General features: G+C 37.8%; 1 protein-coding gene across 2 annotated transcripts; it reads left to right on the forward strand.

The window, feature by feature from the left end:
* Positions 1-1,528: 1,528 nt before the first annotated feature.
* Positions 1,529-25,211, forward strand: Cd163 (CD163 molecule). Of its 2 annotated transcripts, none has more exons than XM_021248018.2 (17): positions 1,529-1,695; positions 2,747-2,833; positions 3,822-4,142; positions 6,998-7,318; positions 8,913-9,233; positions 9,759-10,076; positions 13,952-14,266; positions 14,363-14,677; positions 15,057-15,149; positions 15,229-15,543; positions 17,124-17,444; positions 19,521-19,838; positions 20,028-20,054; positions 20,247-20,354; positions 21,097-21,192; positions 22,902-22,957; positions 25,005-25,211. In XM_021248018.2, exons 1-16 carry the CDS (start codon positions 1,650-1,652, stop codon positions 22,946-22,948), a joined length of 3,369 nt encoding a protein of 1,122 aa, XP_021103677.1. In that variant the 5' UTR covers positions 1,529-1,649; the 3' UTR covers positions 22,949-22,957; positions 25,005-25,211. The 2 variants fall into 2 exon arrangements, with proteins under 2 accessions (XP_021103677.1, XP_087069641.1); XM_087213515.1 differs by having other exon boundaries at positions 1,530-1,695; positions 15,229-15,538; positions 17,119-17,444.
* The last annotated feature ends 437 nt before the right edge of the window (positions 25,212-25,648 follow it).

A 25,648-nucleotide genomic window follows, 5' to 3' on the forward strand; every position in this document is an offset into this window, starting at 1 on the left:
GTTTTAATTTCACTACATGTATGTATACAAACACATGATAGAATTTATTCAGAATATATTTATATTAAAAATTGCAAATGTGCATATAAAATGCATTTATTTTTTATTTTCTTCCCCTGTAGCTAAGAATACTTTTGTTTCTTTCATGTTAATTGACAAATCAAAATCATGTATATACAACATGATGTTTTTTATATATTTATACATTGTGGGATGACTAAATCAATATAACGTATGCATCACCTCAAACATTTGTCTTTTTTGTAATGAGAACATTTAATATCTACTGTTTTAGCAATTTTCAAGGATACAACACATTGTTATTAGTAGTTACTATGTGGTATCATAAATCTGAACCTATTTGTCTTTATTTAACTTAATTGTGTTTCTTTACACAATTTTATTGTCTCATTGAACTTAAGATGATTAATTTCAATTGTTTTCAAGCAATTAATAAGTCTCCATTTATTTAAGGTCAGTTCCTAGGGCTTCATTAATTTCTTGGTGGTCTCACATGTGCCTAATTCTTCATGATCTATATAGCCTTGCATTGGTGTCCTTGCTTTTGAAAGAACAAACCTCCCTTTTAGTTTTTAAAGACTGCTATTGCAGGTAAAGCTTTCTTCTGTTAGGAGATCAGGCTGATGGAATTGCCTCTAGGACTGAGTTTAAATGGGTTGGAGGTGGCTCATGTGGCTGTTGCTGGGTCCACCATGGTGTCTGTGCTTGGTGAGCTTGATACCAGGAACTTTGGTAGGAGTGATTCTTGTTTGGTTTTTTGGTGACTGGATTTCTCTAGAACCTTGGTTTGAAAAGCTGAACTAGGCTGAGTGTCTGCTTTGGAGTCTGCAGATGCTGGGCCTCTTATCAGGGTCATAGATAGGCATGGCTTTCCCCCATCCCTGGAAAGGCTCCAGTGGTGTCCCTGAGTGGTCCCTGGGCTGCCAGTACTTCCTCTGTCCATAGTTTCGAGGGGCTACAATTGAGTCACAGGTCTGCTTCAGCATTTACAGCAAAGCTGAGACCTTCAGGCCTATCTCCTGATTATTTAGAGTGAAAACTGTGTTCTGTTAATTTTTGTTCCACTATTGTGGAATCATTGATAATTATGACAAATTCTATTGATGTGGCTCATCCATTAGAAAAAAATACAATTGCAGCCTACGTACAGCCTACACAAATTTTTCACTAGATGTGCTCAATTATGGGGAAAGTATTAACAGTGAATATAATGATAAAACTTTGGTTATTTACATTTCACCGGTTTTACTTCAGCTTTTTCACATAGTTTACACATTTATTATTTTTATGCATCTAAAATATTAATCCAAAAAAACATTCAAAAATTAAAAACTATTCAATGGTATATGAATTAACATTTCTCCCTGTTTTTATAAATCTGTGGATAGTCTTTCTCAATTTCCTTTGGTAGTTTTATCTGCTATATAGAAGAAAACAAGAATATGAAAAGAGTCAGCTCTTTCAATGACTTCTCCTTTTGGGTTGACCCCACCTCCAATCCATAGCCTTCGCTTTTATATGACCAAGATGATTCTTCTGAGTTCTTAGTCTTCTACTTCTTTAGGACAACATTTCTTTGGAATAATAATATGAGAAGATAGGATTTACTGAAATCATAAAATTTTGGAATGGACAAATTTAGAATAATGTTTCCTGAAGACTCTGGATCTGCTGGTAAAATATTTCATTTTTCCTGCTTTTCACCCTTAATTGAGTTTAGAATTATTCAGACAGCCTAAGAGAGTAAGAATGGAAAAAGAGCAGTTAGGGGTGATAGCACTGATTTTGATCTGTCATAGATTCAAAATGAAAGGCATGAGAAAGAGACAAGAGCTGCCTGGATTTATAAAACTATTGAGATGAGCTTGTCAGGAACTGAAGCTTACACTGAAGTGTACTGAGTCTAAAACCCAGGGTTGTTAGAAAAAATAGAATATATAGGAACAATTATTGATTTAAAGATATCTGCTTAGAGGAAACTTAATATAACACCTCAGTGTTGAAATCCATTTCATGATATATATGGACATGTTAAAATAATTTGTCATTTTCACTTTTAAACTAATGTTGGGTGAGAATATTAAGGGGAAAGGAGAGTGACAAAAATGTAGGCTCTTTTATATTATATCTAGAGAGGACAAAATCTAGTATTTGGATTTATCAGACATAAACAGTGATACTGTATTATATTAATGTATCAGACATAAATAGTGATACTGTATTATATTAATGTATTTAGCAAACAGTGTGCCAGGTACTGGTTACACTACAATGAATGCGGTAGACATAATCTATTCCCTCACAGAACCTACTGTCTAACAGTGTGGATTGGGCAGACATAGAGGTAAGGGTATCAATAATTGAATATTAAGGAGATAGGAGAAAGTAGAAGTCTCAGGAAATCTGTCTTATACTTTCAGGGATACCTATATATTTTTAGTTTCATTGATACCTTTTTCAATTCCACAGATTTAAGATCTGTCTTTGCAATTCCTTTCTTCTAGTTCCATATCCTTAGGTTGCCTACTAATAGAAACATTTTCAAAGTGATTTCAGTGAGACTATATGATCCTGGGTATGAATTTCTCCTGTTTTCCATTTAGAAGGAAAAGCTTCCTTTCTTGGTTTGATCTTCTTTATTAACTCCAAACCTCTCCACCATCTGTTTTTTCCAAAGTCTCTGTTTGGGAAGGCTCTATTTTTGCCTTCTTTCTTTCTTTAACAGATTTCAGAAGACATTTAGTCCACTTGAGTCCCTTCACTATTGCTGTGGTCTCACTTCTCAGTGTCTCTCTCATAACCAGTTGTCTTGGTGAGTAGTTTGTAAAGTTCACTTTAAGTCTTAGTCCATTCTCACAAGAATTGTTAAATAAGTAATTCTATATATTGAATATCATCTAAAATTATGCTCCATGGTTTGAAAGTATAAAATATTAAAAACACACAATAACAACCAAGTTGTGTGACATCAAATATTTGCTGGTTCTCCTTCCCAATAAAATATACTCACAGGAAAAATAGCCATGTAATTTAAAGCTTGGAAATAAAGTTTAGCTGAAAAAGAAGAAGGATACACAGGAGAAGAAACTTCAGAATTATTGGCACAAAATGGAATTTTAGGGACACTTTAATCAATGCAAAAGCCAACATTTATCTAAGAATGTCTTGAAAAAATGCAGGCTGCAGGGAAAACTAGTTTTTTAAGTTATGCTCAAATAATGGCAGCTGAGATAATTTAGAGAAGGGTTATGTGAGAGGAGTTTATATATAGTAGAAAGATTATAGGAAAATGTCTCCATCTCAAAATCCATTTAAGTGCATTAGTTTTGATCAGATTTCAACTATTGTTTTTAAGATCCATGCTATTTTACATGTATGTGTGAAATGAGTATTTCATTCCTTATAACTAACTGGTCTTTGTCCCATAATTCCATTGTCAGCCTCTTTTAAGTGATCTTAAGGTTTAAGAGAATCATATGTAGTCTATCCCTATAAAAGTCTGTAGAATCTTATTTAACTAGTAAACTCCCCATAGAGATTATATAAATTGCCATTATTAAGAAAATCCAATGATCAAATAATATATCGTGCAGTTTGTGTTACTTAGCTTTACTGGTTTTATATCATTGCTTCATTTGAAGTTTGTGCTATCGATGGTTATATTTGAATGCCTATGAAATAACGTTCTTTCTTTACACAATGGATGGGACCAGGATGATTCCAAAATCTGACTTTGAAGGATAAATAAGTATGAAGAATTTTAATTTCCCACTGGATCTTTGTGACCTTGACTGTTGCAGGAGGAACAGGAAAGGAGCTGAGGCTAGTGGATGGTGAGAACAAGTGTAGTGGCAGAGTGGAAGTGAAAGTGCAGGAAGACTGGGGCACGGTATGCAGTCATGACTGGGGCATGGAGGAAGTCTCTGTGATTTGTGACCAGCTGGGATGTCCAACTGCCGTCAAAGCCCCGGGATGGACTAATTCCAGTGCTGGCTCTGGACGTATTTGGATGGACCATGTTTCCTGTAGAGGGAATGAATCTGCTCTTTGGGAATGCAACCATAATGGATGGGGAATCCAAAATTGTACTCACCAGCAAGATGCTGGAGTAACTTGCTCAGGTAAGACTTGCATAAATACAAGCAAATCAGAAGGGTGCATTCCCAATTCAAGTCAGATTCTTGGGTTCCTTATTTTTTATGAGCATGTCATACACATTATAAAATGCTTGGGGGAAAAGTGTATAAAATGAGCCACTTTTATAGAATTTATGCAGCCCCATCCATAAAATTATCAAACCCACTGTTGAGCAAACACCCACTCTAAAAAAAAAAACCCATGAGAAAACCTAACTTAAAAAAAAAAAAACACAGATTCTGGACACCATGGTCAACGATACAGTGGCTGGTATCAATTCTCTATTCAGTAATCATACCATAGCATATGAGTATCATGATTTCAAAGTTCATTCTGGCCCCCTTTCCAGGTGACATATTGATATATTAGATTTGATCTGTAGATCACTACATTTTACACAAAAACTGCCTACTTAGACAAGAAACAAATATTTCCAGCACTAAAACTAATCCCACCTTATTGGAAGAAGGATGTTTTCATAGTACAATTGCTTTTCTTGGTGTCTAATAATATTCATTTCATTTGCATTGTGTTTTTCAATTATAAGACATTTTTATAATTTTTATCTCTGGTGATGTAACAATAACCCAGAAAATTATGTGTCACTTTTTTTTTCTGCTGACAAATCTCACATGTCTGACCCTGATCCGATTCCTGGGCTCCCCATTTCTCCCTGCTCATTTTGTTGACTTTCATGCAATCTTTTCACTCCCTCAGTCTCTCCTTACAGTCACCTCTCCTACAGGACCCGCATTAAAGGAATTGGCATATGAGATAAGAAATAAATGGAAACAAAACCTTTGCAAATAGGGAGGGGTAGAGCAGTTGAAGGGAGGGCAGGGGAAGGGGGAAAACATAAGAACCAAGATACATCATGTAAATGTACAAGTTCCCAATCATGAATGTAAATATATTATATACCTAAAATGTACCAATAAAAGAATTTAAAAGAAAAAAAAGAATTGGTCACTGTCCACGCATTGGAGTGGAACAGTGCTAGCTATTATCTAGAGAAATGCTGGATCAAGTTCTAGCACAGACATTTATAGTGCTACAATTTCATAAAAAGTTGTTAAATCTCTCTAAAGTTCAATTTCATGAGGACTCAATTATGTAATACATGTAGAATGATTGGTAATCTGTTCACTATGTCATAGATGCTGAAAATGTTAATTTCTTCATGGCTTCATGCCTTTCCTTGCCTTGATGACTCAGTTCTCCTTTGTTCATTTTCCTCCCCTCCTCCCTCCTTACCTTCTTCCTGCTTCCTCTCCTCCACATCCTTCTCCTCCTTCTTCTTCACTTATCCTCTACCTCCTTGTTGTCTTCCTCCTTTCCTTTCTCCTTTTTATTATTAATCATTAAAAAGTACAGAATAACAAAAGTAAAATCTACAGCAAGGCTTAAAACCGTAACACAGTTTAATGAGCTCTTATGGTAATTATTGTTGACTATAGAACTGCTGATCAGCTAAGATAGTACTTTTAGCTCTTGTTTTGTTTTTGAATAACTAAGGATGGGGTTAATCAAACTTTCTGAAGTTTATATACCTAAAACTACAACTGGAGCCTCATAGTAGAAAATGTCTATAGCTATTCAAGGATGTGCTAGTTTTATCGAACTGCAATGTCTGCCTTTCTGAGCTTCTTGACCCTATTTAATGGTCAATTTTCAGACCCTCTAGCTCATTAGCACAGGCATTGAGGGCATATATTACAATAATCCAGAAGGCAATCTGTGATGCTAGGTCCCTGCCTCCATATCCCAGCTCTACCATTTTGTCCATGTTTGACTCTGTCCTAATAATTTAATCGCAGACTTTTTTTCTGTGAAGTGGAACAAATAGCATATACAGTTGTAAGGAATAAAGAAAATGGCAAGCAATACACTTAGAAGAGAATGTGCATATTTTTGTCACCAGCTCTTGTTATTTCTAATTATTAATTGACCATAATAAGAATAAGTCTTATTAAGTAGAGGTCTTTGCCTGGACTTTAAAGTTTGTAAGATTAAATTGTATTTCAAGAAAAAGCTAAGTATTTTAGTCAACCCACACATGATTTTTGTTTTTCAAGTGTCCAAAATTTCATTCAAAATCTTCTTTATTCATATGTTTTAGTGCTCATAGAAAATCTGAAAGATAATGTGCAGAAAGAAATCTCCTTATAAACAAAGCTGCTTTTCGCCAACAATTGTGCCAGATGCTTTGGAGAGGGGTGAAAAGGCTTTGATTCAGTGGGAATGAGAAGAAATAAAGTAATTTGATTACTTTTTATTTTAATTTTAAGAATTTTATATTTCACAACATGCTTTTGCAAACTATTATTCTTATTCATTGTACATATTTTTTATATTTGCTTTTTCCTATTTTCTAATTTCAAATCCAACTTTAATTATTTAAACTGAACTTTTTATAACAAAGAAAGGTTAAAATAAATATTTTAAATGTTCAATGAATAGCCAGTGTTTCATTTTTGCTACTTAATTTTATGGGCCAATTTAATAATTAATTAATTTGTTTATTGCTTTATAAATAAAATTATTTTCTAAATATATATTGAGTCAATTTTGTATATTTCTTTGAAAAAAGGTGCTAATTTCTCTCAGTGTTGGAAAGAAAGACAATAAAATACAAAGTGTAAAAACTTTAATCTCTAGACGTAAAGGAAAGTCCTAATTTTGAACTGGATTCTAATAGGTTAAAATTCTCTAATTTGTGGAGCAGGGCAATATCCAAAATCTGATAAAATTTTTAAAAGAACAGGAAATCTTAACCATCCTGAAAAAACCGATTTTGTAAAAACACTTAAGAATGTGTGTCACTTAAACTTTGTTCTAGATGGATCTGAACTGGAGCTGAGGCTGGTGAATGGGGACAATAGGTGTTCTGGAAGAGTCGAGGTCAAATTCCAAGGGCAGTGGGGAACAGTGTGTGATGATCAGTTCTACATGGATGATGCTTCTGTGGTTTGTAACCAACTGAAATGTGGAGGTGCCATCAGTTTCTCTGGATCAGCCAAGTTTGGAGCAGGTTCTGGACCGATCTGGCTCGATGATGTTTCCTGCCATGGAAATGAGTCAGCTCTGTGGTACTGCGGTCACCGAGGATGGGGAAGCCATAACTGTGCCCATGGTGAAGATGTTGGAGTGATTTGCTTGGGTAAGGACTGCTCCTCTCTTTCCTTTCTCTCTTCAAAACCTGCACCCTTAAAATAGAGTGAACTTCCTTTTGTCACCTCAGCACCAATGCATTTTGGGTTCTAGTCTCCTCTTTGGCAACATCACATTGCTTCTTCCCAAATCACTAATTCAAATTCACAAATGATAAAAACAAAAACAAAACCTCCCAACATTTTGGTTTCCTATTCAAACTTCACTTATGCTAAGGCTATGGTACAAGCATATACACTGGCACCTCAGTTCACGAACTTGATCCTTTCCACTATTCTGGTTACAAAGCAAGTTGGAAGAGAACCAAATCAAATTCATTGGCTATGTTCAATGTTGAACTTGTGGGGAAATTTGATTCAGTTCTTGTGCAGCTCAGTTCATGACTAGAATTGTGAAAAGAATCAAGCTCGTGAAGCAAGGTGCCATTATTTTTGGTTGGCCTGGAGACTTGCATGCTCCACACTTTGACCTGGGAACAGGACTCAGGGTTTATATACACACAGACACTGCTCTTTCTGTTTTTCTGGACCTTTTGGTTTGAAAGGGACTTAGTGTGTTTTGAATACTCAAGAGCACTTAGGGAAATATAATTACAGTGAAAATATCCCTATCTTCGCCAGTGGTCTCCTCTTTTCTTTCTCTCTGCAATGGAAGAAAGTTCACTTCAAAGCCCATATTAAAATAAGAGAATACTGGCTATAAAACTGGGGAATTCAGAGGCTATAGTTAGTTTCATGCATGGGTGAATTCAGGTGCTTGAGCAATGTCCTCTGGCTGCAATGTCCAATGTCTCTCCATTTCTTGAATTGACTTTTTCTTGTTGGACAACATGACCATCTGTAGCCCAAAGCACAAAGAATAAGATTCCCACAGGGAAGATGGATTCTGTTAACTGAAGAGAACAAAGGGGATTTGGTTGGGAAAAAACACTTTCAGTTCACATCTTTCTAGGCCTTGATTAGTGCATTTCTTCATAGTGTGTTTCACACATGCTGAAGAATCAAAATAAACAAGAATTGTGGCCAAAAATGAAATTATAGAGAGGAAAAGTTTATTTTCATATCATAGGATACTCTTCAGAGTCAAGGTCTTTTCTTTAAGAAATACTGATTGGAGGAGATGAAAGGAGTAATGATGGAGCCTCTTTCTATCTGCACTATTTTTAAAAGGAGGAAGAATAAGGGCAGGCATAGGACACAAACCGGACTGTGCAGATGGATAATGTGGCCAGAGGAACAAAGGGGTGTTAAGTTTTGAGGCAAATGGAGTTTGTAGATAAACCTAAACACATGCAAATATATTTTAACAAAAAATATAAACAATTCTAACAAAACACCCTGATCATGAAACAAGCAGATCTTACACAAAATTCATGCTCTGGACCTCCTGTTAGGAATGCTCTCTGGCTCTCTGGACTGGAAAGTTCTGTCTTCTAACCTGACCCATTCTCCTTCTGTCTTCAGTGATTCTCAGAGGAAGGATATCATGATGATCTCTGCCTCCACATATTTCTCCCCTTTGTGGTATTTACAGTCACCCTTATTCTTGTCTCTTTGTAACTAACTTGTAGTTTTCTGTGACAGAGGGAGCAGATATGGGCCTGAGATTGGCAGGCGGAGTCTCTAAATGTTCTGGAAGACTGGAAGTGAAATTCCAAGGAGAATGGGGGACGGTGTGTGACAATGGCTGGGATAGCAGTGATGCCAGTGTGGTGTGCAAGCAGCTCGGCTGTCCCACTGTTGTCACTCCCATGGGTCGTGCAAATGCCAGCGAAGGGTCGGGAAATATTCTGCTTGACAGTGTTGCCTGTGATGGACATGAGTCTGCCATCTGGTACTGTAAACACCATGAGTGGGGAAGACATTTTTGCCATCATAACGAAGATGCTGGTGTGACATGTTCTGGTAAGTGAAAACACAAAGAAAAGCACACAGGAAAGGACCTGTGTTATTTCAGAGTAGGAATAGCTTTTGAGAGGTAAACAATGGAAATACCTAACAAATCCGTTGTTGGAAATTACTTCACTGTGGTGAAAAATCTTTGACACAGTCTTCATTCTAGTGGTGTGCAAGTTTGTCTCATTCTATTCTCTGCAATAATTATTTAGAATTCTGTTAGGGACTAAAACCTCAAGTTCTAACCCTACCTGCAGCTCAGAGAGTTATAGTTATATAGTTATATAGTTATAGTTATAGTTTTATAGGACTCGTTTATGACAGAATTGCTTGTGTTTCTCGGCCATTGATATTTTAAAATATCGTTGAATTCTAATCAAATTCATGGTCTATACATGTTGTTTCTTAAAATGTCAGAAAAGAGGTTAAGCCACAATTTCCAGTGTCTCAGTATCTGAGAAGGAGGAAGACTAAGACTATTCTTTGGTTGCTAAACAGGAGGAGTTTATAGTCTACTTTATGTTTCTTTCTCAGATGGATCAGATCTGGATCTGAGACTTACAGGTGGAGGCAGCCGCTGTGCTGGGACAGTGGAGGTAGAAATTCAGAAACTTGCAGGGAAGGTATGTGACAGAGGCTGGACAATAAAAGAAGCTGACATTATTTGCAGACAGCTAGGATGTGGATCTGCAGTTCAAACATCTGCTAAACTGTACTCTAAAACTGAAACAGCAAAAACCTGGCTGGAGATACGCAGCTGCCAAGGAAACGAAACTTCTCTTTGGGACTGCAAGAATTGGCAATGGGGTGGACAGGACTGTCCCTCTGAAGGAGCCCAAGTTACCTGCTCAGGTAAGACTTTTTTTTTGGTATGGGGGATCGAACTCAGGACATTGCGCTTGCGAGGCAGGTGGAGGAACCACTGAGCCAAATCCCCAGCCCTGGTAAGACTTTTAATCTACTTGTTAAGAAGAAGCTTAAGTCTAAGAATATTAACATCTAGCAATATTTTGAAACTGAAAAGAAACGTTGGTCTGTCATAAAACCAGAAAATATCTATACAAATTCAATGTGAGCATCTATTTTGTATTGATATACAAAAATGAGTAGACATGTTTTAGCAGATTCGTAAAATAAAGGCTGAAAAAGGAGTCTAAGTCATTTTCTGGGTGGAAGAATTTCTCTTCTGTCCTAAACTCAAAGATTTTCGGGGACAAGAAATGAAAATACTTATAGAAATGACTTGTTTTCAAGTGTATAACAAGTTTTCATCATGGAAGAGAAAAAGGTTGTTTGGGGTCTATTTTTCAATGGTTGTGTTCTATTTTGCTTGAAATCGCTCCAGACGAGTGAAGCAGAAGAAACAAGAAAGCTGACATGAGGCTTGATCTAAGGAGGTACCTTTGTTTAAGGGTTCAGGGCTGTCCACATTTGTAACAGGATTGGCTTCATTCCAATCGATGATGCCTTACAGGAAGTTCATGCTCATATAACAACCCTAAACAAAGAAGCTAAGGGACTTCCAACTGAAGGATTTTTTAAAATTAATTTTATTATTTTTAAAATAAATTGTTTTTTATTTTTAAAATTATTTTTATAATTTATAAAATTATTATTTTTTAAATTATTTTAAATTTTATTTTAGGTGTACAATATAATGACATTCATGATTGGGAATTTGCACTTTACATAATGTATCTTGCTTCTTATTTTTTCCCCATTCCCCTGCCCTCCCTTCAACCCCTCCATCCCTCCCTATTTACAAAGATTTTGTTTCCATTTTCTCATACTAATTCCATTCCCTTTTTTCCTTTCCCCTACCCCTCCCACTTCCCCTTCCCTTTTGCCCCTTTTATTCCTATTTCACATTATCTATTATATCTTTTAGTTCTTATTTACACTTTCAGTTTCTCACACTACAGAAACTATTTGGTATTTACATATGTGTGTCCTATTTATTTCACTTAAGATTATTGCCTCAATGTGCATCCATTTAGCTATAAATGTCTCTAATTTCTCATTTTTTATGGCTGAGTAGTACTCCATTTTAGAAAAAAAAAACACATTTTCTTTATCCAGTCTCCCGAACTGAAGAATTATTATTTGTATCAATGAGACATCATTTGCTTTAAACTCTGAGCTATGAGTTAAAAGCCAACACTTTCATCTCAAATATGTCTTGAGAGATTTAATAGCTATTTGGTGAGATTTTGAAATGGTGAGGTATTCTATACTGCTATAATGCAGAATATAGTCATATCTGGAACAGTTTGACCTACATTTTAGAATAAGATGAAAGATTTATGTGATCTGAAGAGAAACCAGACTGGAAAAATTAACTAAGGCTGATGCTGTATCCATCCATGGTGCTCCATGATGCTAGGAGCAGGGGACTCATGAGGCTGAGTGACGCTGGAGAGCAAGCATCTGCAAAGAGCTTATGCTAGACTGTTTTTCCTTTTTAGATGTTAAAATTAGCACCATATTTATATTCATTGCATAGATTTCATTTTTTTAAATGAATTTAAATTATTTGTATTTTCTTTTTTTTCCCCCTTTGGTATTGGGAATTGAACTCAGGACCTTGAGGTTGTGAGGCAACTGAACTGAATCCCTGGCCCTAAATTATCTGTATTTTCTAAATCATTCAAATTGCCTCTGAGTTTAAGGGAAGCAAGTACTTATCTTGATGATTGTGTTCTTTTGCTTGACACAGACACCTTTATACTCAGAATTCCATTTATTGTATTTGGTGTGCCTTTTCTTTACATTTTAAGTTCTAAGTACACTAAATGACTTATAATTCCTCAATTCTATCACGTGATATTATGACTGCATTGTTTAAATGCTTCTTCTCATTTTGTTTATTTGGAAAATTCCCAATCTTACAGAGAAATTGAGCGGAAGCCTTTTCCAGGAAGGTGCACACATTATAGATAGAAAAGTTTTGGTAGAGGCACAAAAGCATAAAAAATTAGAGCACATCCAAATATCTTTTGGCTGGAGCATTGGGTATGATTAATAGAGTAATAGATATTAAAGCTTTTAAGAAACAGCATAGAGTGTAATAAAATATGCTCAGAAATTACTGTTTATCATTTCTCTTTAATTTTAATAGCTGCCAGACATTGAGGAATCTAAAGCTTTATGTATCATCATCTGACTCACCCTCGCCCAAATAAATCAGTGTAACAATAATGCCACCCTCACAGGAATCACACAGCAAGTTATAATTATGAGCTGCCGTGGTAGTAATTATAATGACTAATGTTAAAATGCTCCATCTTCAAGGATAGACTGAACTTTGTGACAGACATTTTTAGCCTACCCATCTTCAAAGGCCTAACACAAAGTTTAAGTGGGTAATAATATTTGCTGGAAGGATAAAGTATTGTACAAATGGTAAGAAAACGTTGGATTATGTTGAAGATGAGGAAATAATCCGAAAATATTTGGAATTTAGTAATACATTGATAATCATGGGGTAGATTTCTTGGAAAGAGGATTTGGGAGGAAGCCCACTTGGAAAGGCACTGCAGAGGCCCACATGACAGAGGACGACCAAACACTGAAGCGAAGGCAGTATACAAAGAAGAAATGTGAGCAGAACTGGCCAACACTGTAAGCTTTCAGGTCCTAAGTTCCGGAATGCACTACTAACTTCAAATTCTGACCTCTCCTAACTCTGTATGTGACCTTAGCAAACTCACACACCCATCTAGGCTCCAGCTTCCTTGTCTGTAAAACTGGAATTGTCTTCATAGTTATACTCTAAAGTAATTTTAAAGATTAATTGATATAATGTTTGTTAAATGCTTATCAAAGTCACATATGTTCACTGTATCATTGTTGCTGCCACAATTTGTGGTGATATAAAAATAGATTCACGTACAGTGATTCCAAACTGGTTTGGATATTATTAATTGAGAAAAGAATGCTGTGGGCTTGTCATATGATACTTCCTTTAATTTTTAGCACCTTAACTTTCAGATATCAAAACAGGTACATATAAGGGTGAAGAGAAAAGTATGTATAAAAATGTATCTGTTGGGCCAGGGATTTAGCTCAGTGGTTTCGCAGTCTGCTGCGCAAGCGCAAGGACCCGAGTTCAATCCCCGGCACCAAAAAAACCCAAAAAAACCAAAAATGTATCTGTTGGCAGTTGAGAGATGTCTGTGGAACAGAGAACAATGAGGTGAGAACTCTGACTCGAGGGGGAGTTTTAACACAAAAGGTTACGCTGAAGAATGGAGATCAGAAAGGAAAAAGCAGAAAACGGGAGAATGGAAGTTCACACATATGAAGTGTAATAGATGTTGGTGAGAAGAAGTCTACTGTTCATTTCAAAAACTGAAATATGTTGAAACGTTTTACATTGAAACCATTGAAAAGATTGAGGCAGACTCCAGGCTGCAGTGAGGAGAGAACCGAGAGACAGTAGCTAGGTACATTTGTGTGTGAATAACGTAAGTGGGAAGAGCAACTTTTTCTGGGCAGGTACAGTTAGCTGCAGAAACAGTCACTCCCCGGTTTCTAGGAGAAGCCCAGTGAGGAATGGGGACAGCTGGAATTTGCCATGCTCACCTCTAGGCAGAAAATTGAAGAGGAACAAGTATGAAGATCATTGTAGGCCCTGGTCTACCATCCCCATTTTCCCCTTCTTCACCCCATAATGAGAGAACATATGGAAATCATGATTTCTTCACTGAAATGCTGTTGCTTTCCAGCCCACAGGGAGCCCAGGCTGGTCGATGGGGACATTCCCTGCTCTGGGCGTGTTGAAGTGAAGCACGGGGACAGGTGGGGCTCTGTCTGTGATTCCGACTTCTCTCTGGAAGCTGCGAGTGTCTTGTGCAGAGAACTTCAGTGCGGCTCAGCCATCTCCATCCTAGGGGGAGCTCACTTTGGAGAAGGGAAAGGACAGATCTGGGCTGAGGAATTTCAGTGTGAAGGACATGAGTCCCACCTTTCACTCTGTCCGCTCGCACATGGCCAAGATGGGACTTGTGGCCACAGCAGAGACGTTGGCGTAGTCTGCTCAAGTGAGAACCTGAGAACATCACCATTCTGTTCTCTTGCTGGGAGGGAGAAGGGTTCAGTAGGCACAGTCATCTTTCTAAAGCTCTGTCTCCTTCTAGGATACACAGAAATGCGCCTGGCCAACGGCAAGTCCTCCTGTGAGGGAAGAGTGGAGCTCAAGGTGTTTGGAGTCTGGGGATCCCTCTGTGGTTCTCACTGGAACATGGAAGATGCTCACGTTTTATGCCAGCAGCTGAAATGTGGAATCGCCCTTTCTACCCCAGAAGGAGCACATTTTGGCAGAGAACATGGCCAGGCCTGGAGGCACATATTCCACTGCAATGGGACTGAGGAGCACATGGGAGACTGTCCTGTGACTGCTCTGGGTGCATCGCTGTGCTCCGAAGGGCAGGTGGCCTCTGTCATCTGCTCAGGTAAGAGGATGAAGGAGAGCCTGGGATGAGCCTCACCCACGGTGGCGTGCCTTATGACCAGGTGTGCCTCCAGTGACAACAGAAGTAACAGGAAATCATTCATTTTGAGGGTGATGAGGACTGTGTCAGAATAGTGACCTCCCCTGTCTTGTTAGAAGACGACACTTAGTTTTCATGAACCTCATTGCTACTGGGTGCTCACAGTGGCCCAAGCTCTTCTCAGAGCACCTGCTTTACCCTCTCCCTGGTTAACCCATCCACCTTCCCCTCTCCTAAAAGCCATGTTTGTCCTCAACTCATCTGTGTCACATCCATCTGAGGCCCATTCTTCACCCTAACCTTTTGCATCATATATGATGGACCAATTTGGTGTCTGCAGGAAACCAGTCCCAGAGATTATTGCCATGCAATTCATCATCTCTGATGCCAACCAGCTCTACCAGTCCACAAGAAAGTGCTGTCACCTGCCTAGGTGAGAAACAGTTGCCAACCTTGAAAATGATCTCAACCCTTAAGAATGTTTTTCGTTAGTATTTTGTTCCTTTTTCCAGAAAGCAATCACATTCGCTTGGTAGATGGACCAGGCCGCTGTGCTGGGAGAGTGGAGGTCTACCATGAGGATTCCTGGGGCACCATCTGTGACGACAGCTGGGAACTGGGTGATGCCCATGTAGTCTGCAGACAGCTGGGCTGTGGAGTGGCCATTAATGCTACTGGTTCTGCTCATTTTGGGGAAGGAACAGGACCTATCTGGCTGGATGAGATCAACTGCAATGGAAAAGAAGCCCATATCTGGCAGTGCCATTCCCACGGCTGGGGTCAGCATAATTGCAGGCATAAAGAAGATGCCGGAGTTATCTGCTCAGGTACAGTTTGCACATAAGCCTGGTCACAATTACATCAAAAAAGACTGAGGTGGGACAGAGGGTAGTGAAGGAAATTACAGTAATTTGAAAGATTTCCCTGAAAATCATATTCAAGGAGATAATTGCCAGAGTTAAGATTCCAGAAGTCTGAGTTTGACAAGTTAGTGCTGCCTCATCGGCAAGGTAGTGTAATATTATAAAGACCAAAATCCAGAAATGGACTTGGATATCATGAAGATTTTAATAATAAAATTGTTGTATGAATAGATATAGAACTGGATATTCAATAAGAATTACAGGCTAACACTTAATAAAAATAATATTAAAGTAGGTTAAAAGGATCAAAAAGAAATATATTCCATGCATCATTCTACAGAGACAAATATAATCATCATGCCTAAGTAGCTGTTCCGTGAGATAAACAAGACTCTATTCTCATAGCTGCAAGAACTATCTTGAGAGGTCACTGCTCTTGCCTTGTATACATGACAAACTTTAGAAGCTGGTGTGAAATAGAGAAATATCCTCAGTTGTAATATAGAGAGGAAAACAATACCATGACTGAGTAACACTTCTGCAGCCAGAATGACTGATTCCTAGTTAATGACATAAATCTGGTATAGGACATGCACAGAAAATCTGAAGTTTCAGAATAGGAAATACACTAAGACTCCAACTGACAAACAAGTTTCTTTCTGGGAGAACATTTGTAAGTTGGATGCTTTCATAAGTCTGATAAAAGGAGTCTTATATACCTTTGACACAAATATACAATGTAAAGCATTAAAAAAAAGACAAATACAGTAAGTCCCTGACTGTACTGAGCCACTTACACTATCACACTATTCAGTAAGCACACAGCTGCACAACTGTGATGGTGTCTAGCAGAAAAGTGAGCTACAGCCATGATTTGTTCACATCTACTAAGGTAAGGTAATGCAAGGTCCATTCATATCCGTGAAAGTTCTCAGCCCAAGTGTTTGTAAGTAGAGGACTTATTGTATTTCATTTTAAGACAATGTACACAGAATATTAGTTTCAGTACCTGTGTCTCACTAAATTTTTAAGGTCAAAGACTGTTGTCAAAAAAAAAAAAAGAAAAAGAAACACAGAAGTGAAACACGTGGTAACACTTTGCTTTGCTCAAAAAACATGTACACATGTATTGAAATATCACACTCTGCCCCTAAAACACATACAACTTCTATGTATCAGTTAAAAATAAACAAGAACAGAGTGAGATCACTGAAGCTAACATTACAGTAAGTTAGTGAGAAAATCCAAACTGTGTAATTAAAGAAAATCTCTGAGGTTTTAATTGGATCTGGGAAACATCACTGACAGCATTGTAAAAAAGACACAAAGTACAAAAAAAAATCCAAGACTAGAAAATCAGAAGGTATGCATAGGATACATACTATATTTCACTAAGATCAACTATATTATCCAGAAGTTACTAAACACATACCAGAGATTGACAAGCCAGGTCTATTTTTAAAGCCCTTCTTACTCAGAGTAAAGGGAGGGATTCTTCCAGATCTCAAGAGGTGTGAAACTACTAACGCTGTGTTTCACCTCAGAGTTTATGTCTCTGAGGCTCGCAGGGGAACGCAGCAGAGGGGCCTGTGCCGGGCGTCTGGAAGTATTTTACAGTGGAGACTGGGGCAGCGTTGGCAGGAGTGCCATGTCCCTGGCCACGGTGGGGATCGCATGCAAGCAGCTCGGCTGTGGAGACAACGGAACCATCGAACCTGCATCTCCGGACAAAAGGCCAGCCAGGCCGATGTGGTTGGATGAGGTACGATGCCCAGCAGGGCCTGACACGCTGTGGCAGTGCACGTCCTCTCCGTGGAGGCGGAGACTGGCCAGCCCCGCCGAGGAGACCTGGATCGTATGTCACGGTGGGTGTTCACTGGTCCCACAGGATCCCACCCTGCAGGCGTAGGTCCCCTTCAGAGAAAGCACCTTAGGCTTTATTTTCCTATTCCCACATCACCTTACCTTGTTAGAACTTATTCAGCAGGATGGGTGAACTCTGCGTGATCTCTATTCTATCTGCACAGTGTATTGAATATTCAACTATTACCAAATCTTAGCAAATAATATTCAGATATTATCTTACTACATTGATATAAGAAAAAAGCAGCCAAAAAAAATCAATCCTGCAGTATTTTCCAGTTCTACACTTCCTTAAACTGTGAATGTACTTGGCATTTTCCCAGACTCTTGTCTATTTTTTAATAAATTGCTTGTATATGTCAATTTAAAAGTATACAAATATTTCAAAAACCACAAAAAATATAAGGTAAACATAAAAACACACATCAAAGAGAAAGTTATACAGATAGACACACATGTTTACCATTGACTCAAAAAAAATGCCCTGAAAGTGTGTTAATTTGACACTATTCCACTCGTACCTCAACACAAACAAGGACTAAAGTGATTATATATATAATGATATAAAAGGCAGTTCTCCAACAAGAACCCACAGTTGTTAATACATACTTTACTAAACAAAACACCCAACCATATAAGGCAAAAACATGAAACTGAAGGTAAAATCATATATCCTCAAATATCATTGAAAATTTCAAAGCATCTCCCTCAGAAACTGATAGTTAAAGAAGGTACAAAGATCTGCAATTGGAGTCAAAATCAGCAACATCTCGCCTCAAGTTGAGCACCACACTGTATGCAAAACCTGGAGAGCACACAGTCAGTCCTCTCAAAATCATGAGAAATATTCACCTGAATAGATCATGCTCATAGCAATAATGAAGGCCTTAAGATATCCAAAGAAATGGAAATGCTGCAAAGGGAGGTCTCACATCATATTGGAGTGAAACTAGGAATTGACAGCAGAAATATATTTAGAATACAGTAACCTTTTCTTCCTCTCTCCCTTTTCCTATTATCTATTTCATATTTATTTATTAACTTTTAAATATAAGTACAATCATGCAGTTTAAGCTTGTGTGTCTGATTTATTTCACTTAACACTATGATCTCAAGGTGCATCCATTTTCCTGCAGATGCTTCAAGCTTATCCTTCTTTATGGCATAGCAATACTCCATTGTATATAAGCACAACATTTTCTTTATCCATTTATCCTTTGATGAGCATGTAGACTGCTTACAAGATTTAGCTATTATGAATTGTGGTGCTATAAACATGGGTATACATACATCACTCTTGTATGATATTTTTCACTTTTTGGGAAGATACCTAGAAGAAGAATAGCTGGTTCAAATGGAATTTCTATTTTTAGATTTTTAAGAAATCTTCGTACTGATTTCCATTGTGATTGTCTCAGTTTACACTCTCACCAATAGTGAAGAAGTGTTCCTTTCTCTCCACGACTTTGCCAGCATTTATTATTGGTTGTTTTCTTGATGAGGTGAAATGGAATCTTAATGTTGTTTGTTGTTTTTTTAATTAATTTTATTGGTAGATAATGTGAAATGTTGTTTTAATTTGCATCTCCCAAATACCCACTGACACTGAACCTTTCTTCATATATTTATTAGCTGATTGCATTTCTTCCTCTAAGAAGTATCTATTCACTTTGATGCCCATTTTTATTGGGTTTTTAAATATGAGGTATCTAGGATTTTTTGAGTTCTGTATGTATTCTAGATGTTGGTCCTTGGAGGAGTAGCTGGCCAAAAATATTCCCCATTTGGTAGGTTGCCTGTTGGGGAAAATGGCTACTTCACAGTTGCAATGTTAATTTTGTTCTTTTGACATTTTCTGAGTCTCACTATGATTCTTATGCATGAAATACACTGAGTTTACTGAAAGGACATGCACTTTCACAGAAGGTAAATTTTGTAAACAACATAAACTCTTAAAAACTTGTGCACATGAAATAAAGTTTTTAAACACATTTTAAAAATGGTTTTAAATCTTCTCCTGTAGTCTTGCAGAAGCCTCAATCTTCTCAGAAATAATCCAGGTGTCTCTGATTTTTCAGACAAGATAAGGCTTAAAGATCAGGACCATCTGGCCCAGTGCTCCGGCCGCGTGGAGGTCTGGCACGGCGGCTCCTGGGGCTCGGTGTGCGACGACTCCTGGGGCCTGAGCGATGCGCAGGTGGTCTGCAGGCAGCTGGGCTGTGGCCGGGCTGTGGTGGCACTGAAAGAGGCAGCGTTCGGTCGGGGGACAGGACCTGTGTGGCTCAGCCAGGTGAAGTGCAGAGGAAACGAGTCTTCCCTGTGGGACTGCCCCGAAGGACGGTGGGGGAACAGTGACTGTGGGCACAAGGAAGACGCTGCAGTGCGGTGCCTCCCAGGTCAGTGGCAGGAACCCGGGAGCTTAGACCAACTGGCCACTGAAGAGGGTGGGCACTGCAGTGTGTCCTGTAAAGCCAGGACGGAGGCCAGGGGGTGCGGTGGGGATGCCGCCTGCTGTTTCTATCCAAAGGCATGAGAAATATTTACTCTGTGGCTCCCAGATTCCATCTTTCTCTTCTCTCCTACAGGAACTTCAGAATCATCAACAGCACCAGGTACAGCGTGGGGCTCAGGAGTTCGGGACCAGTTAGCGGCATCCTTCTTGTGCAGAGAGTTTGGGTCCAAAGGAGTCCTGAGGACTTGGATTTACTTTGGGGTCCTGTACCTGAGGAAAGAGATATTTAGTAACTAGGATCCGGATCATTCAGCTCAGATATCGTCATCTCTCGGTGCTTTCTTTTTCTTAGGGCACAAGGCTCTCGCTGTTTCTGTGATCTTTGGAATCATTCTGTTGGCACTTCTCATTGGATTCCTCACATGGATTTTGAAAAAGAGACAGATACAGAGGCTTACAGGTCAGAGCCAAGTTGTGGTCTTTCTAATGTGTCTACAGGATAAGGGTTTTCTTGGGAGAAAAACAAATCAACACCAACAACAGAAATAGCTTCAAGTTTCAAATGAACAGGAAGTAGGTGCTAAGATAGGAGTTCAAAGAAGTGAGCGAGGTGAACTGTAGGGAGAGAGAAGGACAGACATGTGAAAGTGTGAAGGAGTGTAAAGGACAGCACATTGGTTGCTCTGCAGTGAAAGTTAAGTGTAAAGACAAAGGCTGCTGGCAAGGGAAGGACAGATTATGAAGCATTTATATTCACCGGGAAGATGACTCACAGTCATTAAAGTATCAAGTAGGCAAGTAAGATGGCCAGGCTAGCTTAAATTTAGGAAGATCTTTTGACAATAGGATATAAGAAAGACAGGAATGGCATTTTGAAACAGTTGAGATGAAAGATGAAAAGCACTTTATAGGGAGATGGAAGGAAAAGTAAATATTTTTGGAAAGATTCAGAAAGCCCTCCAGTGCATTATGAAGGCCTTGTTGTTTTCATGTGGGAAGGGTGATTGTTACATGGTGACACCAGGGGTGACTTAGCCTTGTGCCTATTTCATTCAAGTGTGTAGCATTCTAAGGGGAAAGCAGGGAAGTGACAGGATGGATAAAGATTGGGTTCCTTTGCACTGTTGAGAAAGGCACACAGAGAGGAGGGAAAGTTATACTGTATGGTCTGCTGATCCATAACCCAGGACCTCTATTGTCAGTTTTCTCAAGAGGAGAACGTTCTGTCCACCACATTCGATACGAAGAGATGAATTCTAACCTGCAGGTGGATGATCTGGACCTGCCAACCTCTTTTGGTCAGTGTATTCTTCGAGAACCAATAGCTGGGGGGCTCAGACTGGTGCCTGCAGCCCAAACTGAATATTCTACTTTAATGAACAGTAGGACATGATCCAAAACCTATGATAAGAAGTTTATGATCCATGCAAGGGGGAAAGGCCATAATGAACTGAAAATTATTTTCAGAGAACAAAATATATTGCAACCCTATGGAGGCCTCTAGCTTAACAGGCCCATGGTTATTTCTGACAGAGGTACCAACGACCATGCAGGAGAATATTATGACTGGGACCTCCCTTTATTAAAACAGAAATGATTCTTCTAAAAGAATGTTAAGGTGACACTTTACATTTTCTTTGTTTGGGGAAAATTATTGTGTATATCTAAGGTACACAGCATGATGTTATGGGATACACATAGGTAGGAAAATGTCACTAGTTATGAAGCAAAACTTACAGTATTCCTTAACTCACATGGATCTGGGGCACAAGAACAGGTAAAATCAACTCATTTAGTTGGAATCCAGTGCACAGGGCATTGCTTCAGTGCTCCTGTTGGACATTAGCTCTCTGGATGTGTTCAGCCTACATTTCTACTGTCTCATATCCTCTGACCTAAGTCTTTCTTCACAGTTTTGGTTTCCTTTCCTGACCTTGATGTTTTGTTATATTTTTCCTGAAAGTGTGAAAGCTTGAATGTTCCATATCTTTATTCCAAGAGGACCCAGAAATACCGAGGTGCTCCCTCATCCCATAGTGCTCCCTTTTCTGTCCTTGAACCTCCATCTTGTGCCAATGCACTGAGTACATCTAGGCAGCATAATTGTGTGGGGTTGGGAGAAACACCTCAGTGCTCGTGTTTCTTACTGCACCAAGATGTCTTAGCGTGTGAGAGGAGCCAGTCTCGTTCAGTCCAAAGAATTTGGCAATAGCTTCTGCAACTTTGGGAAACATATTTAAGGGCTAGCAAAGGCTTTCTGTGCCTTAAATTGCACCTGCTTGCCTTCGTTGTGTTGTGCCCAGATCGCGAAGTCCCCAAAGACCACCAAGGAGCCGATTCTGATGTAAACACACGAGGGTCGTTTATTTAAGCTCGAGCAGGGGCACTCAACCATCACCGATGTAGCGGATCAGGATTGAGAGCCCCGAATTTCAAATCAGCAGGGCTTTTATTGTGGCTACAGCAAGGTTTGGGGATTTTTCATTTAGCAGTTACATGATTGGTTGATATTTAGCAAGTATGGGGTGTACATCGTGGTGGGGGGGGTTGAGGGGTGGCTACATGTAGATTTTATGGGGAAAAGGAACAATCAGCACATTGACACAATGTTTTATAGATAATGGCCCTGGGAACATCTGTTTTCTGGGCAGACAGAGGATTGAGTTAGGAACTGTGTCTTTTTTTTAATCTGTTGTCCCAGAGCAAGGACATTTTATCATTACTTTATGGGCACAAAGGAGACTAGGGGAATAGTTGACTCCAGCGAAGTGGAATTTATGTCAAGGCCACTTTACTGTCTTATTTCAAGATGGAGTCAAATTTTAAAATGGAGTTAGTTAGGTCTCACAGTTGTTGGAGGGAGTCTTTCTAGATGCTCAGAGTGCTTCTCAGGCACTTGAGGGAAGGTGTGCTGTATTTCCCAGTAAATTATTTTCTTCCTCCCAGAATGGCTTTAAGGTTGTTGGACTAATTTCAGTGTCTAAATATCTTTCTGTGTTTGGAATAGATAAGGCAGCTGCTCTGAGGCACAGTGATGAGAATGGGAATCTATAACCCAGTGAGGTAAGTGAGGGGAATGCATTTGTTATTGTTCAAAACAGGTGCATTCCTTTGGCCCCTCTTGCAATACAAAGAATCCATTTTCATGTTTGTTTTCCTGTGCATGTGGGTGCTTGTTTATAAGTGCATACCCATAGTCAGAACACGTAACAGCTTTTGGCAAATGTGACTCATCCTTTTATAAGTTACATATGTATGCTGAGCAATAACCATGGTACATCCAGGACCTAAGAAAAAACTGGGTAACAAGTGAATAAATATTTTAAAGTTATTACCTTACAAATGATGAAAAGATAGGGACTTCAGGGAAACAGGATATCACAGACTCTTCCCATAGCAGAAATGAGAATAAATTTTTTACAATTCAAAAGCACATATAGAATATATTTATGAGGAAAGTATAACAAAAGAAAAAAGTTGAAAAACTGAAAAAGGTGAAAAATTTGTTAAGCTGCGTAACAAAATGAAAATTTGGTGAAAAGTTGGTGTATTTTCTACTTTTAAAACATAATTAAGGGAGGACTAGATATCTAGAAATAATAGAAAAAGTAGGGTTTCATTGTAGAAATATTACATATGACATATAAGAAATAACAGTCTGACACAAAGTTAAAGCTGGAGCTCCTCAAAGTATATAAAATGTAATCCAACTGCTGTTGCTTGTCTGTAATCCCAGCATTCTGGGAAGCTGAGGCAGGAGGATCATACATTTGAGCTCACCCTGAGCAATTTAGTGACTTAATGAGACTCTGTCTCAAAATAAAAATTTTTTAAAGGGCTGGGAATATAGCTCATTTGGAAGGCCTTGGGTCCAATAACAAGTTTCAAGAAAAATAAGTATATGAAATGTAATATTTAGTCTCCAACACTGCAAACAACAACAACAAAAATTATATATGTAAACGTATTGTATACCTAAAATGTACCAATAAAAGAATTTAAGCAAAAAAATTAAAATGTCAAGTATTCATATCTATAAAATGCAGTTAGTTATATTTATTCTTATAAAATGCATATAGCATGAAAAAGTTTAATATATGTGTACCTTTTATATGTGTGCAAACAATATTCAACACATAATTGAAAAAAGTTATGGAAAGAATATTTGCATAAAACGAAGTCAAATGACAAATAAACATTTTTAAAACATGCAAATTCATCAGTATGTCTGGAGAATTCAAATTATAGCTAAAATTGCCATATCACTTTATATAGATGAGCCTCTAAATTTTAAAGCAGATTACATTTGTTGTTGATGGGAACATAGAGAAAAAGTTTATTTCAATCACTGCTACTGAAAGAGGTGTATTGGCCTTTGGAGACATAATCTAGTATATTGTGACAAAATAATAATAATAACAATAATAATAAAAAGCCTCACAGATCCTTTGACCCAACAGTTCTAATCCTGAGAATTTTTTCATACAATTAAAATAAGGACATCCATTTAAGGCTTTATTTTTGCAGTGCTGTTAGTAATGACAAAAATACTGGAAACAAAGTGAATGTCAATTAATGGAATAGTGTCTGTAAAATTATGATTTAGCCAACTAAAAAGGAAAATGTTCTTCATAAACATGTAATGTGATTCCATTTATGAGATTATTATTGACTACACTTAATAAAATTGTTTATGTCTACAAATTATACTAGACACTATATATATATGTATATATATATGCATATATAATTCTAACAGCATTAGGAAATGAGTACTATGAATAACTTTTGTTTTACAATGCAAACATTTGAATACTTTCTAATATGACAGACTAAGCTACTTTTTTCATTAAAAAAAATCACTACTTCATAACTACTTCAGAATCACAGAAAAATTGGCCTTTATTAATTCCAGTGTGGTTCCATAGTATCAAAGTGATTCTTATGTACACTAAATTATTAAAATATCGTATTTCTGGTTTTCTGCTTACAATGGGTAGTACACATTTTATATAAGTGAGTGTGTCTGTATTACAGTATAATGCATTTATTTATTTATAATGTATATAAAGAGAAAAATAACATTCTTCTACTTATGGCTTTTGTTCAGCCTTTCAGATACCTTGGTGAAGACCCACTGAATGGTGCAAAATCCATCTCTTCTACTGATCTTTGCAGTAGTATTTGTATAAAGTCCCTTATGTCTTGGTATTGCAAAGACTGCTGGTGAACTTTCAAAAATTAAATCTGTGAATGTGACTTCTTAGTAGCATATGCAAAACTTTGCAGGGGATTAAATAAAAAAGATTATTACTAATTTGAGTTTGTATTGACTTCGCATTTTTAACTTTTAGAATTTCTTATTGCGTTTTATGAGTCTTTTAGGGTTTCTTAAGTAAAGTAGAATGTCTTCATTGGATGTCTTATTTGCATATACTATTTGTTGTTTTCTAGTTTGCTTTAAATAACAATTTTCAAATAACAAAAAATAATTTTTTTTATTTTAACATTTTTTAAGAAAGAGAAAGTTAATGATGGTGAAGGATCTAATGACTACAAGGAATGACTTTCATTGGTTCTTTAGCTGCTTTTTGTAACATAATTATGTTCACTGACATGAAATGCATAACATCACTTGAAACAGTAAGGCTAAAAGTCACAGTGTTTTAGTTCCTTATTCCTTAGAAAAATATTGCTGAGGGGCTGGGGATTTAGCTCAGTGCTGCTGCCTTCCTTGGTCCTGAAAGGTCCTGA

Source organism: Heterocephalus glaber, unplaced genomic scaffold (assembly GCF_053883595.1).
Source record: "Heterocephalus glaber isolate CG9 unplaced genomic scaffold, H.glaber_assembly_v1.0 deba00001444, whole genome shotgun sequence".
In the NCBI taxonomy this organism is placed as follows: Eukaryota; Metazoa; Chordata; class Mammalia; order Rodentia; family Bathyergidae; genus Heterocephalus; species Heterocephalus glaber.

Bases quoted from the DNA above. Each gene is read 5' to 3' on its own strand.
- Cd163 (XM_021248018.2), top strand. From the start codon at position 1,650: ATGGACAAATTTAGAATAATGTTTCCTGAAGACTCTGGATCTGCTG. The intron at 7,319-8,912 runs GTAAGGACTGCT...TTTCTGTGACAG, and splicing joins TGTTGGAGTGATTTGCTTGG to AGGGAGCAGATATGGGCCTG. The intron at 17,445-19,520 runs GTGGGTGTTCAC...CTGATTTTTCAG, and splicing joins GACCTGGATCGTATGTCACG to ACAAGATAAGGCTTAAAGAT.